The following is a 19,822-nucleotide window of genomic DNA, read 5'->3' as shown; positions in this document are numbered from 1 at the left end:
AGGAATGCCATGAGAGGCTATCTGAATTAAGCACCAGCGCAGTTTAAGTAGTATAGGTTTTCCCCAAAGAGCTTTTTGAAATGCAGCTCTTTGCGAAGGCTCCGGTGGTATGTAGAGAGACCAAAATCATATGCTTGCTTTTCCTTTCTTGTCCTAGCTAAAATCATAATAAGCGACCGAGAAAGCTGAATTGCATCCAGCCTTGCGAAGACAGGAAACTTTTAATGGCCCTTGACTCTGCAATCTAGGTCTTGTTGGCATGGAGATATATATTTTTTTCAGCTGGTTCTGTACAGCAGCGTGCCCTCTCATGTTCCTTGCACCGCTTCCACCAAGCAGTTTCCTGATAATTCCACCCTCAACATCCCCTCAAAGTGGAAACCATCAAGAGCTGCCTTTGTTTGATTTCCCTCTTGCCCAGGCTCTTTAAACGTCCGGCAAGCAAATTGTGATCAAAGTAATTACCCAGAGGCGCATGCTCACGGCCTTAATTGAGCATCTTCCTTGAAGCTAGCTGGCATCTCTTTTTGTGCAAGAAGAGAGGGTGGGGAGACATGTTCTGTCTTAATTTGGGAAGGATCCTTGGGTAGCCACTCTTACGATCCCAAATCAAAAATGATGGAACGGCATTTTTTCCCTAGGTGGTCAGTGTGAATCAAGGGCCTTCTTAACAGGATGTGCAGCAAAGGGCATGTACTACACCACGTGTACATGTTCTGGGAAGTCATTGCTAGGAGCTGTTGCTTGGCACACGTTCATAGCTGTCAACTTACAGATTTGAAAATAAGGGACCAGCAGCCTCGGAAATAAGGGATCAGCAGCCAAAATAAGGGATTTTCAGAGCACAGGTATGTTCGACTTTTGAGCCCCTCCGAACCAAAAGCAGAAAGCCCAGCCAGCAGCCAAGCGAAGCCTCAAGCGGTGGTTCCCACAGTGCAGCAACCCGGCAAAGGGGATGCAGCAAGGAAAACCACCATCACCTCTCCGCTGGGAAGCGCTGAGCAAAGGTGAGTCCCCAGGCAACGTGGCTGATTTGATCGACATAAGGCATGCACGCTCCACCCCCCAGTCATTCTTAGACTCCTTATTGGGTGAGCAACGCAGCCAAGCAACACAGTTGGAGCCTCCCTCCTCCCTGGCCGGCAGGGAGGGAGGGAGAGGAGCTGCTTCCTTTGAAACCCGGAAAATTTAAGGGACATCATCAATAAGGGACAGCAGCGGGACACAGCGCTGGGATAAGGGACTTTCCCGCCAAATAAGGGACGGTTGACAGCTATGCACACGTTGCATATACCAGGTAGGAGCAAAGCAGTCCAAAACATGCACTTATGTCAACACTTTTTGCACAAAAATTCTCTATCAATGGAAGATCTGTTTGCCTGCAGACTAGCCTATAGAGAGTAGGCTTTGGGCCCTGCATACCTGAAGGAGGATCTCCACCCCCATCGTTCAGCCCGGACACTGAGATCCAGCACCGAGGGCCTTCTGGTGGTTCCCTTCCTGCAAGAAGTGAGGTTACAGGGAACCAGGCAGAGGGCCTTCTTGGTAGTGGCGCCTGCCCTGTGTTACGCCCTCCCACCAGATGTCAAGGAAATAAACGACTCTCTGACTTTTAGAAGACAGGCAGCCCTGTGCTGGGAGGTTTTTTAATGTTTGATGTTTTATTGTATGTTTAATATTCTGAGTGGCTGGGGCAACCCAGTCAGCATATAAATAAATTTGTTGTTGTTGTTGTTGTTATTGAGTAGAGAGGTGGCAATAGAGGTAAGGCAGAGCTGGTTCACTGATTTCACTAACTCTGCATTTGTTTCATCCAGCCTGAATTTTCATCCTGGTTTTGTAAAATGCAAGGCCGCTGAGGGAGCTAGAGGACACTGCTCTGAAAAGGTCATTAGCAAACGAGAACAACATTATACCACAGGAAGGAGAATAAGGAAATTATTAAAGCATTGTAGTTCCAGTCCCTACAGACCTGTAGAAACACTATTAAGCTGATGTGAAAGAATCATCGCAAGAGCAGACACAGAAAGACTTTTCTCTAAGCCATTGTGACTCTGCATTAATTTGCTCATTAAAGACCCTCTGCACTATAGTGAGAAATATAGAATTCCAACCAAGATGCCTCAAATAAGGATGGACAAATCAAATAAATTCAATTTCTACATGCATAAAGGCCCGATTAGCGGACAAAGAAGAGAAAACTCTCAATTGAACTTTCCTCAGTATTTTCATTTCACCCAGCTGAGACACAGAAGGACAGAAGGATCAACACACTCAGCTTTTATTGAGTTTACATCGGAAACAGGGCTAATTAAAATATCAAACATCAAATGGTTGGGCTGAGAACATCTTTCTGACTGAGAAATACCTTCACACCAGTCGCAAACATGACAACTGAGTGACAAAAAATTATTTGCCTGTGACTAGTTTTCATGGAAAGTCACAGCTGTCTTCATAAAGAAAAAATAACTTTATGCGTTAGAAGTGCATAAAGTTAAGCAAAACGCATTAAGCAGTTTAGTCCTTTATGTACAGACAAACCACACTAGAAAGCTAGATGGGGTGTGTGTGTGTGTGATGAATTTTTACAAAACAGATGACACTTGAGGTAACTTCTAGAAGGGGAAAAAAGGAATTCTTTAAACCCTACACATCCCGTTAAATTTATTCCTCTATTCACATAAATGGATAAACTGTTGACAGTTTTCTCACTTGGCTCCATTTCTACCTCATTATAATGTCATCCCAACCATACGCCTCTCCCCATCTTTGGTGCAGGTATTTTATCTCTTAAAGTGTGTAGAAACTGGAGTACCTTGTAAGAAGTTGCCAACATCCTTCTCCTTTCTGCTGTCTGTTGGTGGCAAGCTGGAGAGTCCCTTCTCCTCCTTACACTGCACGAGATGTTTGTTCTTGCAAAGGCCATTTTGACTTTTCTGGTCCCTCTTTCTGGATTCAGCCAGAACTCTCTCATCCCCTGATGCAGAAGTACAGGGAAATGGCGTCAGTCACCCTATTTTGCTATTTGGAGGAAGCATTCTGTGTCCAGGGCGGCTGTCTACCAGCTCCACCTGGTACACAGGCTGAGACCCTATCTGCCCGCAGACGGTCTCACGAGAGTGGTGCATGCTCTAGTTATCTCCCGCTTGCACTACTGCAATGTGCTCTACATGGGGCTACCTTTGAAGGTGACCTGGAAATTGCAATTAATCCAGAATGCGGCAGCCAGACTGGTGACTGGGAGCAGCCGCCGGGACCACATAACACCGGTCCTGAGAGATCTGCATTGGCTCCCAGTACGTTTCCAAGCACAATTCAAAGTGTTGGTGCTGATCTTTAAAGCCCTAAACGGCCTCTGTCCTGTATACCTGAAGGAGCGTCTCCACCCCCATCGTTCAGCCCGAACACTGAGATCCAGCGCCGAGGGCCTTCTGGCGGTTCCCTCATTGTGAGAAGTGAGGTTACAGGGAATCAGACAGAGGGCCTTCTCGGTAGTGGCACCCGCCCTGTGGAATGCCCTCCCTTCAGATGTGAAGGAAATAAGTAGCTATCCTATCTTTAAAAGACATCTGAAGGCAGCCCTGTTTAGGGAAGTTTTTAATATTTAATGCTGTATTGTTTTTAACACTCGATTGGGAGCTGCCCAGAGTGGCTGGGGAAACTCAGCCAGATGGGCGGGGTATAAATAAATTATTATTATTATTATTATTATTATTATTATTATTATTATTATTATTATTATTATTAATATTATTAACCTGAGCAGGTGTTATAAGAATTCTGAGGTCTCAAATATAAAACAAATGTTCATAAAGGCAAACACACACATAACTATATAAAACCATGTGTCTGAAATAGTATAGGAAGGCCATTTTGACTCTCCCAAATTGACCTCAATATTTTTCTCAGCAAGGAGGGAAGAAATGGGGAAAGACTCCCCATTGATTTTTGCTTGCAAATCCTGTCTTAAGGGTGAATAGGGGGAGCCCATGACCTGGATTCAGATCATCACAAAAGAATGGCCAGGCTGCCCAGGTAAAGCAATCAGTGACCAGTATCAGGTATCCTGGCAGACAGGATTTCTGCTGTAGACCGCCTCCTTCTCTGATGTATGTATGATGTTTAGGGGTAGTGGTCTTGGGCTACAGGGTGGGCAATTTCAAGAGTCTATATAAGGGCTTGCGCACCACTGTTCAGGGTTCTCCTCCCTCCTGCGTGTGGTGAGTGGGGACCCTTTTGCAACAGTTCCTTGAATAAAGATCAGGCTTACTAGCTGCTTTGCTTCTCTATATTTTCTGGTTGGCCTCTGTTATTTTCTCCTACCAATAGGGAACCCACTTAAGGACTGCATATGGGTACTTGGATACCCCATAAGGGAAAAGGAGTAGGTTTTTTCCCTTACAACACAGGTAAAACCCTGGCAAATTTACCCTTGGTGCTTTGCTCATTTCCTGTGCCGTGTTGGTTCCCTCGCAGCTCCCCTGCTCGTTGCCCTTTCAGGGGTTCCTTTGAAAAGGAGAAGCCACATTTAGTTATACAATCTGTCAAGTTTTACCACGGAGGTTTACAGCAACCTTCCGCCTCTTTAGTAACTGTTGCTTTGTGGGAGGCTTCAGAGCATAGCATCTTGTGCCCAAGAGCAGCGACGCAGTATCATTTGACGGTGCCCGGGCACGGAGGGTGACCAGAACCCGCTGGGCCAGCCCAGTTGATGCCGCTGTAATAAATAAAATTAAGGTCTTCTATATATAATAAGGGACGCGGGTGGCGCTGTGGGTTAAACCACAGAGCCTAGGACTTGCCGATCAGAAGGTCGGCAGTTCAAATCCCCGCAACAGGGTGAGCTCCTGTTGCTCGGTCCCAGCTCCTGCCAACCTAGCAGTTCGAAAGCACGTCAAAGTGCAAGTAGATAGATAGGTACCGCTCCGGCGGGAAGGTAAACGGCGTTTCCGTGCGCTGCTCTGGTTCTTAGTCATGCTGGCCACATGACCTGGAAGCTGTACGCCGGCTCCCTCGGCCAGTAAAGTGAGATGAGCGCCGCAACCTCAGAGTCGGTCACGACTGGACCTAATGGTCAGGGGTCCCTTTACCTATATATAATAAATGTTCATAAATGTACCAGCCGAGCACGTACATAGATATGGGGACCACATGTCTGGAGCAGCACAGGAAGACCATCCTGAAACCATTTTGACCAAATGTTTTCTCTGCAAGGAGGGAGGGGGTGAGAGAACCTTCTCATTGTCTCAGGAATTGGATAATCACCATCTCAAAGGAATGGCCAGACTACCAGGAAAGGCAATCAGATAAGGCGTTATCAGATAACCTGACAGACAGGAAAAACAACAACATTCAAATTTCTGTTGTAGACCGCCTTTTCTGTGATGTAGGTATGATGTTTGTGGGGGGTGGTCTTGGGTTACACCCATTCTGTGATGTATATATGATGTATGGAGGGGTGGTCTTGAGCTCCAGGGCAGGGAATTTAAAATGTCTATATTATAAGGGCAGGCACACCTTTGTTCTGGGTCCTCCTCCTTTCCTGCGTGTGAGGGGAGCACCCTGTTGCAACAGTTCATTAAAGATCAGGCTTACTAGCTGCTTTGCTTCTCAATATTCTCTGGTTTGCCTCTGTTATTTTCTCCTACTGATGGAGAACCTACAAAGGACTCTATAAGGGCTCTTGCGACCCCCATAAGGGAATAAGGGCAGATATTGTTTACAACACCGTTGACGCCACCAGGCGGGTGTGCACTGGGTGGGGGGCAGGTGGAGGGAGCCCACTGAGCCAGCCAATCCCATGCCACTGGAGCCAAGTGTGGCTTTGCTGTGACATCCACCTATCCACACAGTGGGGAGCCTGACTGGGGCAGCTGCCAGGACCACATAACACCGGTCCTGAAAGATCTACATTGGCTCCCAGTACGTTTCCGAGCACAATTCAAAGTCTTGGTGCTGACCTTTAAAGCTCTAAACGGCCTCGGCCCAGTATACCTGAAGGCGTGTCACCACCCCCATTGTTCAGCCCGGACACTGAGGTCCGGCTCCGACGGTCTTCTGGTGGTTCCCTCACTGCAAGATGTAAGGTTACAGGGAACCAGGCAGAGGGCCTTCTCGGTAGTGGCGCCTACCCTGTGGAATGCCCTCCCATCAGATGTCAAGGAAATAAACAACTATCTGACTTTTAGAAGATTAGAAGATATCTGAAGGCAGCCTTGTTTAGGGAAGTTTTTAATGTTTGATCTTTTATCGCTTTTCGTCTTCTTCTTTTTCTTCTTCTTCGTATTCTGTTGGCAGCCACCCAGAGTGGCTGGGGAAACCCAGCCAGATAGGCGGGGTATATATAAACAAACAAACAAACAAACAAATAATTTTTTTTATCAGCGTGGCCCTTTGTGGGTGAATCTCCCCGACACCCACAGAGAAGTTTTGTTATGTTCCTGTTTTTATTACCGTATATATTTTGTGTTTTTATCTTGCAGTTTTATGCTCTGGACTACCCTGAGGTCTACAGATGAAAACTTTAATTGTTATTAATAATAATAATTTATTTCCTGCCATCTCCCATCCTGGATGTGAAATTCACAACATGTCCTTTTATTCTCCCACCAAAGAAAAGGCGTTTCGCTTTTTAATTTTCCAGCCGACTCTTACCTTTCCATCTTTCCATCAGGGCTGACACCTGATTAAAGAAATGTTCATTCTAACTCGGAGGGGTTTTCCTATTGCCTTGGCAAGGGATCGTTCAGAGGAGGAGGGGAGGGGGAACCACCCAATCCCAAATCTTAGCTTATCTAGGTGAGCCTAGCGAGGCGAGAAGACATGGCTCCGGGGAGATCTGTGCCCGATTAGAATTTAGGAGCCGACAGCCTCCAGTCGCCTGAGTGCAAGTCGCTAGACTGTCTCCCTCCTCATCTCATTATTGCATAACACTTTCTCCTTGGGGTAAGAACCAGCAGTGACAAGAAAATGAGCAAATGAGGTTGCTGATAGATGAAGGAAGGAAGAGACATATTGAGAAGCGATGAAAGAAACATCTGGGGGCAGTGGCCAATGCAGGGAAGGGTGGATAATCTCATTTTTCCCTACTCCAGAGCAGAATCCCCATAGGAAGCCACGCTTTTCCAAAGCGAGGCCTTTTGGGGAAAAGCCCTTCTCATTCAGCTCTCATCTTGTTGACAACATTTTACGGGCGGTCAATGAAAGCTGTCTTCCGCAAGGTTGCTAGGAGAGGAGAGGGGCTGTAGCTTGGCGGAAGCGGGCAGGCTTTGTGCCTTGCATGTGGCAGCTTTCGAACTCAAGCCCTGGCACCTCCCATTAAAATGATCAGGGGGCGGCAAGTGATGGGGAAGACCATTCTTCGCTCGAGGACCAGACAACACTTGTGCTAGAGGGGGCCAGTTCTGCACCGTGGATTTAAAGCACATTCAATGCATCTTCAAAGCCACGAAAAAAGAGTTCTGATCGCGGCAAAATGGAAGAGTAATGAAATCCTCTCTATACCAGATTGGATCCAAAAGCTGACAGAATATGCCGAACTAGATGGTCTATCAGAAAAAATAAAGAATAAATCAAAACAGGAATTTGTTTCAAAATGGGAGGTTTTCAAAGAATATCTGAAAAATAAATATAGTAGTTTAAATTCTGTTGCAGCATTCGAGGAACTTCAGTAATAGTTGCAAGGTAGATATAAGAAATTAGATATATTAAGAAAAAGTTTAATTATGATAAAAGTGCGTATGGGCAATAAGTAATATGAAATCGAAATATGGAATAGACTGGAATGTTGGGTCTTTATTGTTAAGACCAATATATGTTTTATTGTTTGCTAAGAAAATTATGTGTCTATGGTTATTCCTGTGTGTAATTTGGTATTTGTGTTTTTTTCTTTTTTCTTGCTGTATCAATAAAATAAAATAAAAAATAAAACAAAAAACAAAAATAAAATAAAAAAACAAAAAACAAAGCTACAAAATTCCCCACCAGAGAATCTGTAGTTTCTCCCTCACAGAGCTACAATTCCCACACACACAATACCGTTTCAAGGATTCTTTGGTGGGAGAAATGTGCTCTGAATGTATGGACTGGATCTGCTGTCTCCCTGCCCTGGAGTAAGGTAGCTTCCTCTGTTCCTAAGAAATAAACCAGTTTCCTAAAAAAAAAATGCCCCCCTCCCCATTTCAATTTCTTGCCATTAAAATTCTGGCCGCCGTTACCCCATACATGAACAATGGTCTTTTCGATTTTCCTTTTTCAGTTGGCAATATACTTAAAAGAAATATTTCTGGTCTTTTTTAAAATGTTATTGTAAATCATTTTTTAAAGTATTTTTTGGGAAAATACTAAAACACCTAATATAGTAGACTGGCAAACATTAATGGTAAAATACTTTCAGCTAGCAAAGGTGACAGGAAGAGTTAGAGGCCAAACAAAACAAAAAGTCCACAAGGAATGGAGGATATTTAAAGAATATTTGAAGAACAATGGTATAAAGGGTAATCTCCTGGCAGACCTAGACTGAGCATTGTAGTATATAAAGGTAATTGACAATTTATATAGAAATATGATAAAAAATAGAAGAAATAAGTAACTGTGCGGTAAAAGTGTATTGAACAGATAACGGACAATGAGAATGTTTGGAAGTTTTTTTGAAACCTCAACTACTTTTTCTTCTTTTTTTCTTCTTCTTCTTTACTTCTTTCTTTTTTCATAAATTGTAGTAAAAAAATAATAATAATCCCCCCCCCCCCCGCCCCTATGCTAGGAGAGCAAGACCTGGAATTTAGTCTTCCAGACTGACAGATCCTGATTCCGGAAATGCGAAACCAGCTTTCACAACATGCGATTAAGAAAATTAACCAGACATATCAACAACACACTTTCTCCAATTCAGGCGTCCATCAGCCCTGTAAGCCATAAGAATACAAGACAATACTGTAATATAGATTTCACAGAATTTAGTGCAACTGCTATACAAGACAAGGAACCAAGCAGTGATTTCATTGTCATAACTTTCCTTGTAAAGGACCATTTTGCAGCTTTAGTTATGTGAAGACGCCGGGAATTTGTGGCACAGATCATTGGCACACAGAACTTCAACGCCAGAGTTTCCCTTGCTAGAGATCCATTTCCATTAAACAGGTCTGAGGCTGTTTCATTTGGGTTTAATTTGTAGTGTAGACAGACACACCCTCCCTTTGTTTGGTAGGTTTCTTGCGAGTGCTAAACTCCCCATGCAGAGAAGCTATTTTCCGAAGCAGAGACATACCTTAAGGCTTCAGCCTTTGCTGATTTAATTGAAGTCGGGTTTTTTTTAATAAACCAAATAATTCATAATATCAAATTGCTTTGGGATTGTGGCCAACAAAGTAAGGTCTGAAGAACACGCCATATACATTTGAGGTTATGTCCTCGTAATAAAACATCTCTGGCCATTTTAATAATGTTTTGCAAAGTTGATTATTCCATATATGCTTTTCTTTGTCTGTCTCTGCATGTAAATTGCCGCGTAATTATCTCCTGTTTGAACATACCAGCCTTTTATCTGCGCATGGGGCATAACCCTCATTCTTCAGCGTAGCAAAGACTTGGACGGCTTCCTAGAATGATAAGTACCGTAAAAGACGCACTCGTGGCTCGTTGAGGCATAATTTCTATATACCTATTTCATCATGCCTGAAAATGTTCCATGCGCTTCAGCAGTTCTGTCCTATTTATTGACTTGCGTGCTTACTTGATCATGTTATTAGACCCGTTTGGATTTCTGTTAACATGGTGCTGCTATTGAAGAGGGTTTAGAAACCTCAACTAGCTCATAGAGCTGCAGCCAGATTGTTAACCAGGGTTAGTTAACCATGGCTGCACTGGCTATGGAGCACCATTCAAAGTGCTGTCTGTTATCAATAAAGCCCTATATGACTTTGTTGTTGTTGTTTAGTCGTTTAGTCGTGTCCGACTCTTCGTGACCCCCTGGACCAGAGCACGCCAGGCACTTCTGTCTTCCACTGCCTCCCGCAGTTTGGTCAAACTCATGCTGGTAGCTTCGAGAACACTGTCCAACCATCTCATCCTCTGTCGTCCCCTTCTCCTTGTGCCCTCCATCTTTCCCAACATCAGGGTCTTTTCCAGGGAGTCTTCTCTTCTCCTGAGGTGACCAAAGTATTGGAGCCTCAGCTTCAGGATCTGTCCTTCCAGTGAGCACTCAGGGCTGATTTCCTTCAGAATGGAGAGGTTTGATCTTCTTGCAGTCCATGGGACTCTCAAGAGTCTCCTCCAGCACCATAATTCAAAAGCATCAATTATTCGGCGATCAGCCTTCTTTATGGTCCGGCTTTCACTTCCATACATCACTACTGGGAAAACCATAGCTTTTACTATACGAACCTTTATTGGCAAGGTGATGTCTCTACTTTTTAAGATGCTGTCTAGGTTTGTCATTGCTTTTCTCCCAAGAAGCAGGCGTCTTTTAATTTCATGGCTGCTGTCACCATCTGCAGTGATCATGGACTCCTTCATGGATCACTGCCTTGCCGTGGCGAAGGGGCTTGAATAACTCAGAGAAGCTATGAACTATGCCGAGCAGGGCACCCAAGATGAACAGGTCATAGTGGAGAGTTTTGACCAAATGTGATCCACCTGGAGGAGGAACCGGCAAGCCACTCCAGTATCCCTGCTAAGAAAACTATATGACTTAGGTCCAAGCTATCTGTACCTGCCTGGGTTCAGAGATCTTTGAGGGAAGCACACTGTTTGCTTCTAGATCAGCCCCACTGTTCTAAAACATCACCATGATAGACAGGGCCAGATTTAGGTTTGATGAAGCCCTAGGCTACTGAAGGTAATGGGGCCCTTTATATGTCCAGTTGTCCTTTGTCAACAACAAATTGTCCCTGTTTTTTGTGTCGAATATATGCTACAGTGGTGCCCCGCAAGACGAATGCCTCGCAAGACAGAAAACTCGCTAGACGAAAGAGTTTTCCGTTTTGGAGGTGCTTCGCAAAACGAATCTCCCATGGGCTTGCTTCGCAAGACGAAAATGTCTTGCGAGTTCCTGCGGGTTTTTATTCCTTCCCCCCTTTTTCTAAGCCGCTAAGCCTCTTATCAGCTGATCCGCTAAGCTGCTAAGCCGCTAAAAGCCGCTAATAGCGCTAATCCGTCAATGGGCTTGCTTCGCAACACGAAAAAACCGCTAGACGAAGAGAATCACAGAACGGATTCTTTTTGTCTTGCGAGGCACCACTGTATTTGGTAATTTATGGGCCTAATAGGTATCGAAGGCCATTTGCACATAACAAAATATGTATCTTAACAAACTAATTGTTTTTTTATCTTATATTTTGGAAATGTACATTTAGTTGTTTTTTCCTTTAATTTTTTTTGGGGCCCCCAAGAGTGGGGCCCTAAGATATAGCTTGTTTAGCTTATATGTAAATCCAGCACTGGGTTGCCGTATCCTCTCCCCAGCAAGTTATGTAAAAGTAAAGGTAAAGGACCCCTGGACTGTCAAGTCCAGTCAAAGGAGACTATGGGGTTCAGCACTCATCTCACTTTCAGGCCGAGGGAGATGGCGTTTGTCCACAGACAGCTTTCCAGGTCATGTGGCCAGCAGGACTAAACCGCTTCTGGCACAACGGGACACCGTGACGGAAACCAGAGTGCACAGAAACGCCATTTACCTTCCCACCGCAGTGGTACCTATTTATCTACTTGCACTGGTGTGCTTTCGAACTGCTAGGTTGGCAGGAGCTGGGACAGAGCAATGGGAGTTCACCCTATCACAGTGATTCAAACCGCCGACCTTCTGATCAGCAAGCCCAGGAGGCTCAGTGGTTTAGACCAGGGGTCAGCAAACTTACCATGCCTCGGGCCGGTGTCTCCAGTGCTGAATGCGTGGTGGGCCAGAGGGCGGGGGAGCGCGTGCCTATATGCGTGTGCACACGCTATTTCCGGCGCACTTCTGGGTTGGAGGAGCACCGGAAATAGCTTGTGTGCATGGGCACGGGCCTCCAACAACCTGGATGTGCACCGGAAATAAGGCTTGCACATGCGCACAATGCTTGTGCATGCGTACAAGCTATTTCCGGTGCTCCTTCGACCCAGAAGTGGGCAGCCGTGCAGCACAACGCGGTAAGAGCGGGCGGCGGCAGCGGGCGGCAGGGGTCACTGCGGGCTAGATAAACCTACCTGGCCCGTGGTCCTTAGTTTGGGGACCCCTGGTTTAGACCACAACAGTATCCTCTCCCGGGCAAATTACGTAATAAACAGTCAGAAAAGGCAATGCACAACGCCACCACAAAGGAATACGATACTAAGATGCCTGCAGAAGAGCTGAGCGCGGTGCGTTGCAGGAATGTTTCTGTGTATCGCTGGCAGCGGGAGTTTGCAAAAGTGGCCTCCCTCATGCCGAGATGAAAAAGCATTGCTCAGAGGGAACCTTGAGCACATCAACAGAGACATGTCAAAAGTATACAAGCAAGCGCTTTAACATCTATAGATAAGAAAAGTATAGATTTGTTTCTCCCTTGGCAGATTACAAGCCAGTTTGTGGCAGTGGGGAGCTAAATTCAGATGCCAGATAGGCTCCTTCTAACCCCCAGCTCCAGAAAAATGTCCCAATTGCATTCAAAGAACAAATGCAGACGTGTGACCAGTTCACCACACATACTTTCTATCGCATGTGTTATAAGAATTTTAAGGTCTCAAATATGGAATAAATATTCATAAATGCACACATATCTAAATATATGAACCATGTGTCTGAAATAGTATGGGAGAGCAATCCTGAAGCCCAATAACCTCAAATATTCCTCTGCAGTAAGGGAGGCAAATGGGGAAAGCCTTCCCATTGACTTTTTGCTTGCAACTCCTGTCTTAAGGGCGTATTTGTATACGAATAGGGTGAGCCCATGACCTGGATTCAGATCATCACAAAAGAATGGCCAGGCTGCCCAGGTAAAGCAATCAGTGACCAGTATCAGGTATCCTGGCAGACAGGATTTCTGCTGTAGACCGCCTCCTTCTATGATGTATGTATGATGTTTAGGGGTAGTGGTCTTGGGCTACAGGGTGGGCAATTTCAAGAGTCTATATAAGGGCTTGCGCATCACTGTTCAGGGTTCTCCTCCCTCCTGTGTGTGGTGAATGGGGACCCTGTTGCAACAGTTCCTTGAATCAGGCTTACTAGCCGTTTTTCTTCTCAATATACTCTGGTTGGCCTCTGTTATTTTCTCTTACCGATAGGGAACCCACTTAAGGACTCTGTTCGGGCTCCGGAATACCCCATAAGGGAAAGGGAGCCATTTTTCTTATATGTTTGCCCACACATCACATTATTGCAATGATTGTATCGGGAAGGAATATACAGGTGACCAAGCAGCTCCAGGAGAGACAGGATATAGTTACAGACGGGTTACAGATGCTTCAGGTTACAGATGCTTCAGGTTACAGACTCCGCTAACCCAGAAATAATACCTCGGGTTAAGAACTTTGCTTCAGGATGAGACCAGAAATCGTGCTCTGGTGGCGCAGCGGTAGCGGGAAGCCCCATTAGCTAAAGTGGTACCTCAGGTTGAGAACAATTTCAGGTTAAGAAAGGAACTCCAGAACGAATTAAGTTCTTAACCTGAGGTACCACTGTATTTTGCCCATTTCAAAATCAACAAAGTGGGGAACCTGAAATGCGGCCCTTGCTACCTCCCTGCTTGGCCCTCAGAACTCTTCCCAAGCTCTGAATTTCACCTCTCACCGACCCTACTGTGGCCCCTCTTTTTGTGATTTAGCCTGGCTGGAATGTGTCCTCAAACTCTGAATATACCTCTTTGCTTGTATGGATGGATGATAGAGAGCTGTATGTTTGTGTGTGTTGAAACTGTAGTTTGAATTGTAGCCGTTATTTCGTAGTCAAAAATATGAGGAAAATCTCCATGAATAAAATTACAAGTACAGTGGTACCTCGGGTTAAGTACTTAATTCGTTCCGGAGGTCCGTTCTTAACCTGAATCTGTTCTTAACCTGAAGCACCACTTTAGCTAATGGGGCCTCCTGCTGCTGCCATGCCGCTGGAGCACGATTTCTGTTCTCATCCTGAAGCAAAGTTCTTAACCTGAGGTAATATTTCTGGGTTAGTGGAGTCTGTAACCTGAAGCGTATGTAACCTAAAGTGTATGTAACTCGAGGTACCACTGTAATTCACAATGGCAAATCATACTTTGCCTCTTTCATTGCTCTGCCAAATCTCTGTATGAAACCAACCTTCCCATGTAGTTCTTCAGCCGCAGACGGGGTCTCCGGTGACCTTATGGAAACAGCTGCCCTCGTTTTAAGGAATAATTCACCATCCCCTGCAATGAAAACCAGAAGTATCCCAATGATTACGCTTGGTGGATTCATAAAAACTAAAGAAAGGTGCGCCCTCTGCTTAATTTCGATGACTCTACCAAATACTGAAAACCAGCAACACCTAAATCATCACACAAGCAAACCTCTCCCATGTGAGGCAGAAATATTCAACCACAGTTAATTTTCATGAATTAAGCACAGGCAACCACAGAGTTCAGGGACAAACCGACTTTTCCCTGGCTTCGTGAATAAACCAGATTTACAAATTTGTTTTAGTAGTAAGGTTAAAGCTTACTGGGAAATGATATATAATGAAATGAAAAGAATGTTTAAGATAACATTTGTAAAAACAAACAAACCCAGAAGCTTTTCTTTTGGGAATTATAGGGACAGAACTACCTAAAAAAAAAAAGAAACTTATTCATGTATGCTACTACAGCGGCAAGAATGTTACTTGCCCCTAAATGGAAAGAAGCAGAAGTCCCAGCAAAGGAAGAATGGATACAAAAACTTATAGAATATGCAGAAATGGCGAAACTTACCGGAAGAATAAGAAATCAAGATAACAAACTTTTTTTTAATAAAAGAATGGAAATGGTTTATTGAATATTTGCAGATAAATTGCAAACAGATAAAAACATTGGCAGGATCATTGTAATAACCTGCAGTTTTATAAAAGTATATATTTAAAGAAGATGAATAAATGAGTAAATTAAGTTAATTTGGAAATGCAAAAGATATTAAAAACAAATTTAAGGAACTGCAGAAAGAGGGGGAAGAAAGTCAAGTATTGAAATGTCAAAATGATTGTAGAATTAGTGAAATGTATAAACTTGAAAAGAATGAATGAATGAATGAATGGTTTTAAACTACGAGGAAAGTTTGTTTTAGCAGAGACACCTGCAAAGTGGTTTCACAGGGATGGGGAAAGGCCTTTCATTCGAAGCACTCTATTCGTGAACTGCGAGAAAGAGCCCTCATGGGTCAAACCATAGGCCCATCTTCCTGGTTTCGAATTGTGCCTGTAAGCTTTGCCATCTCGGCGTTGTTCATCAGTTTTCATAGAATCATAGAATCATAGAATAATAGAGTTGGAAGAGACCACAAGGGCCATCGAGTCCAACCCCCTGCCAAGCAGGAAACACCATCAGAGCACTCCTGACATATGGTTGTCAAGCCTCTGCTTAAAGACCTCCAAAGAAGGAGACTCCACCACACTTCTTGGCAGCAAATTCCACTGTCGAACAGCTCTTACTGTCAGGAAGTTTTGTCTGCCACTCTTCTTTGGCGGGAGTTGTAGACCCTTAGGATCATCTAGTCCAACCCCCCCTGCCAAACACAGTCAGTGGCAGCCAAAGCAGCCTGGCTCCATGAGTGTGGGATTTCTGTATAAGCTAAGCCAAAATCCCTTATTTTGGCTGCTGATCCCTTATTTTTGAGGCTGCTGGTCCCTTATTTTCAAATCTGTAAGTTGACAGCTATGCAGAAGCTCTTTCACAATTAAATAAGAAAATAATCTTAATTATAATTTTTAAATACCCCAAAACAATCCAGATAACCCAAGCAACTGAGCCACGCAAAGTGCTGCAAGGAGAAGAAAGATTTCCTCAGATGCGCTAATCAGTGTGGCCTAAGGACAAATGTCTTTTTAACACCCTATAGAAAGAGCAATCATGGCCCATAATATGTAGGCCTCCCCGCAAACCAGTTAAGCGACATCCCTATCAGTCAAGGTCCTGTTAATGCTCCTGGCCTTCTTGACACAATGCTAAAATGAAATCGCAAGCACTTTTGTTGCCCTAAGGGCTTAGCGGTGTGGACATATTTGCACATAGGTCAGAAGGTCCAACACTTCAGTTCTCGGCATCTCCCATTAAAGGGATCCCTGATAACAGGAAGGCCAAGAGACCTTGACTCGCCATTAGTCTTCAGCGCAGGCAATGTTGCAAGGGGTCCCTTTTGCCTATGGTGGTTGTAGTAGCAGGAGGCTAGACTCTATCCTATGCTCATTTGCTGCTGCACAGCAAAGCATTCCATATCTCAAAATGATTTTAAAATTATTAAATAATAATAATAATAATAATAATAATAATAATAATAATAATAATAATAATAATAATAATAAATTTATACCCTGCCCATCTGGCTGGGCTTCCCCAGCCACTCTGGGCGGCTTCCAACAAAATATTAAAATACCGTAATACATCAAACATCAAAAGCTTCCCTAAACAGGGCTGCCTTCAGATGTCTTCTAAAAGTCTGGTAGTTGTTGTTCTCTTTGACATCTGGTGGGAGGGCATTCCACAGGGAGGGCGCCACTACCGAGAAGGCCCTCTGCCTGGTTCCCTGTAACTTGGCTTCTCGCAGTGAGGGAACCGCCAGAAGGCCCTCAGAGCTGGACCTCAGGTAGAACAATGGGGTGGAGACGCTCCTTCACGTATACTGGACCGAGGCCGTTTAGGGCTTTAAAGGTCAGCACCAACACTTTGAATTGTGCTCGAAACATACTGGGTAGGTCTTTCAAGACCGGTGTTATGTGGTCCCGGTGGCCGCTCCTAGTCACCAGTCTTGCTGCTGCATTCTGGATTAGTTGTAGTTTCTGGGTCACCTTCAAAGGTAGCCCCACGTAGAGCGCATTGCAGTAGTCCAAGCGGGAGAAAACAGAGCATGCACCACTCTGGTAAGGCAGTCCGTGGGCAGATAGGGTCTCAGCCTGCGTACCAGATGGAGCTGGTAAACAGCTGCCCTGGACACAGAATTGACCTGCGCCTCCATGGACAGCTGTGAGTCCAAAATGACTCACAGGCTGCGCACCTGTCCTTCAGGGGCACAGTTACCCCATTCAGGAGTCCTCCACACCCACCCGACTCCTGTCCCCCCAAAACAGTACTTCTGTCTTGTCAGGATTCAACCTCAATCTGTTAGCCGCCATCCATCCTCCAACCGGCTGTGACTTTCCCCCATACAGAATGGGGAATAGCCTATGGTTACCAGATTTTTTTCAATGAATCCGGGGACACTTTTTGAAGCTGAGTAGCAACAGGGGGTCAGTAGTGGGGATGGTGAGGCAAAAGACCCTGGGCCCAAGCACACATGCATATTGTATAAAGGTGCAAAGGCCTTCTTTCGCACCCTGTGGAACATAAATGCACAGTTTTTAAAAAACTGGGCAACGGCGCGCCCGCAACTCCTGAGTCTTCCCCGATCTCCTTCCCCCTTCCCCCTTTGTTTTGACAGATCGGGGGAGGCTCAGGAGTTGTGGGCGTGCGGCCATTGCCCAGGAAGGGCACAAGTCACGCGGTTTCCCTGCCAGGCAAGGTGCAAAGCCCTTCTTTCGCACCTTTTGAAACATAAATGCGCAGAGTTTTAAAAAAACTGGGCAACAGCTGCCCGCCTGCAACTCCCTAGCCTCCCCCAATCAGTCAAAGCAAAGGGGGGAGGGGGCAGGAAATCTGTATCACCGGACATCCCCAGTTCCCCTTCAGCAGTGGCAGCGGCAGTCAGTGGCGTAGCGTGGGGGGTGCAGGGGGGGCCGGCCGCACCGGCCGCAACATCTGGGGGTTAGGGGGCACAAATCCACGGGTTAGGGGGCACAAATTACTTGCCTTGCCCCGGGTGCTGACAACCCACGCTACGCCACTGGCAGCAGTGGTAGTCAGCAGCCCGGAGTCAGCCTGGTAGTGCAGTTGGCTCTGGCTGGCTTCAGGAGCTGCTCGCTGCCATGGCACCTACCATTTTTCCTTGCCGGAAGTTCCGGAAAGGAAAAATGGCGGGCGCCACAGCAGCGGGAAGTGAGCAACTCCTGGAGCCAGCCAGAGCCAACTGCACTACCAGGCTGACTCCGGGCTGCTGAGGCTGCCGCTGCCACGTTTCCCGGGGACAGATTTGCAAATCCGGGGACTGTCCCTGGGAATCGGGGACATCTGGTAACCCTAGAATAGCCTCAAGGCTCTCTCTATAATATAATATTATATATGCACATGGTTGCTAAAAGGCCTGATAGGGTATCTGAAATCTCATTATGACTCAAGTGGGATACAAACGCTCTGCAAAGTCCAGCTATTTTCTTCCAAGTGGTAAACAACTGAAAAAAAAGTGTTTAAATACAGATGCTGTCTCCTTTTATCACTCATAGGATTATAGTGTTTAGCTCGTTCCTGTTTATCTGAATGGGAATATTTGCAACCCCAGGAGTGCGGATAAAGATAACCATGATTAAAGAGAAAGAAGCAGAGAAAGAAAGATTTTGTGTAAATATGTTACTGCTGGATTTGGGAGAACTAGCACCATGCTGTGGAGACTTAATTAAATGTTAATTGTTTGCCAAGAGTTCAAGGGCAAATGCTTTGGAGCACGAAAAGTTAGAAGACATGAATACTGAGGCTGGAAGTATATTCTGGTTGAAAAATGGAGACAAGGGGGAAAGCATAAAGAATTTATTTTTTTTACTGTGACCAAGCTGCAGAGTTATTCCTCTAAAGAGATCCTGGTAACAGGAAGGCAAAAGTCTGCATACAATTTTAGGATGGCCAAATGGAAAATAGAGCTGGGCTCCTGCATCTTTAGTTCAGAATCAGAGATTTTTCTCTGGCAGAATCCGTGACCAGGGAGAAGAGTCGGCAGAAGAAGATTGGAAAAAATTTAAGGACTATTTACAAAAATACTGTAAAATTAAGGAATGTTGAATGATGTTGGATTGAAATTAAGTGGTTTCTAGCTGTAATGGTACAAAGGAATATGATAAAATTGTTTTCTTTTTATAAGTAAGAATTTAAGGTTATAATAGCCTAAGATGTTGGAGAGAAAATAAGGTGTTTTTTTGTTTTTGTTTTTAAAGCTGTAATGCTTTGAGATATGGATTTGCTGCACAAATAATTTGAACTGGATATACAAGAAGGGGAGGTATGAGGAGGTCAGGGAAATGTGTTATGAGAAAACAAGTTGTGAAATTTATGTGTTTTTAACTTTTTTCTTCTTATGTTTGCTTTTTTCTTTTTGTTTGTAAAAAATTGGAAAATTTAATAAATATCTTTATAAAAAACAAAAACAAAAAAAACACAGAATCAGGGATTTCAATAGGAGCAGGGGCTGGGCCTTCTTTTGGATCCAGTCACGCAACTTGAATGCTGTCTGCCATTTTGGAAGAATGCTACGGAACTGGCTGGGAACTGTGAAGGAAAAGGCCCACGCTTCCTCATCTGTGTAGCTTGAATTGTGCCCACTGAAAGGGTGGTGGCACAGCTATCTCTGCTATAAGAGGACTTCAACCCTCACGTAGAGGGTGCTTTGGGAGTGTGCAACATTGGTGTCAGATGTGTGGCATTTGCCTTGCAGCTGTGCCTCGGCCCTGTGGTGTCTTTGATTGGTTTCTTCTGTGCAGGACTGATGGGGCTGTGATGTCGGCACGCAATCCCATGATCGATAAGTGGAGAGGTGACATTCCCATGGTTGCTGTGGAACCATCTGTGCTTGTTAACATGCAATT

General features: G+C 44.9%; 1 protein-coding gene across 2 annotated transcripts in view; it reads right to left on the bottom strand.

The window, feature by feature from the left end:
• KIAA2012 overlaps nt 1–19,822 on the bottom strand; it is an 81,518-nt gene that overhangs the window by 33,613 nt on the left and 28,083 nt on the right. For both annotated transcript variants that reach the window (XM_081200398.1, XM_081200399.1), the window contains exons 11-13: nt 14,251–14,339; nt 4,431–4,506; nt 2,816–2,977 (exon numbers count right to left, since the gene is read on the bottom strand). In XM_081200398.1, coding sequence (XP_081056524.1) covers nt 2,816–2,977; nt 4,431–4,506; nt 14,251–14,339 — 327 coding nt within the window. The remainder of the gene's footprint in view (nt 1–2,815; nt 2,978–4,430; nt 4,507–14,250; nt 14,340–19,822) is intronic.

Source organism: Podarcis bocagei (genome assembly GCF_964188305.1).
Source record: "Podarcis bocagei genome assembly, chromosome: 1".
NCBI classification, from domain to species: Eukaryota; Metazoa; Chordata; class Lepidosauria; order Squamata; family Lacertidae; genus Podarcis; species Podarcis bocagei.
Note: the sequence above shows the minus strand (reverse complement) of the source record. Positions and strands in the feature narration are given on the sequence as shown.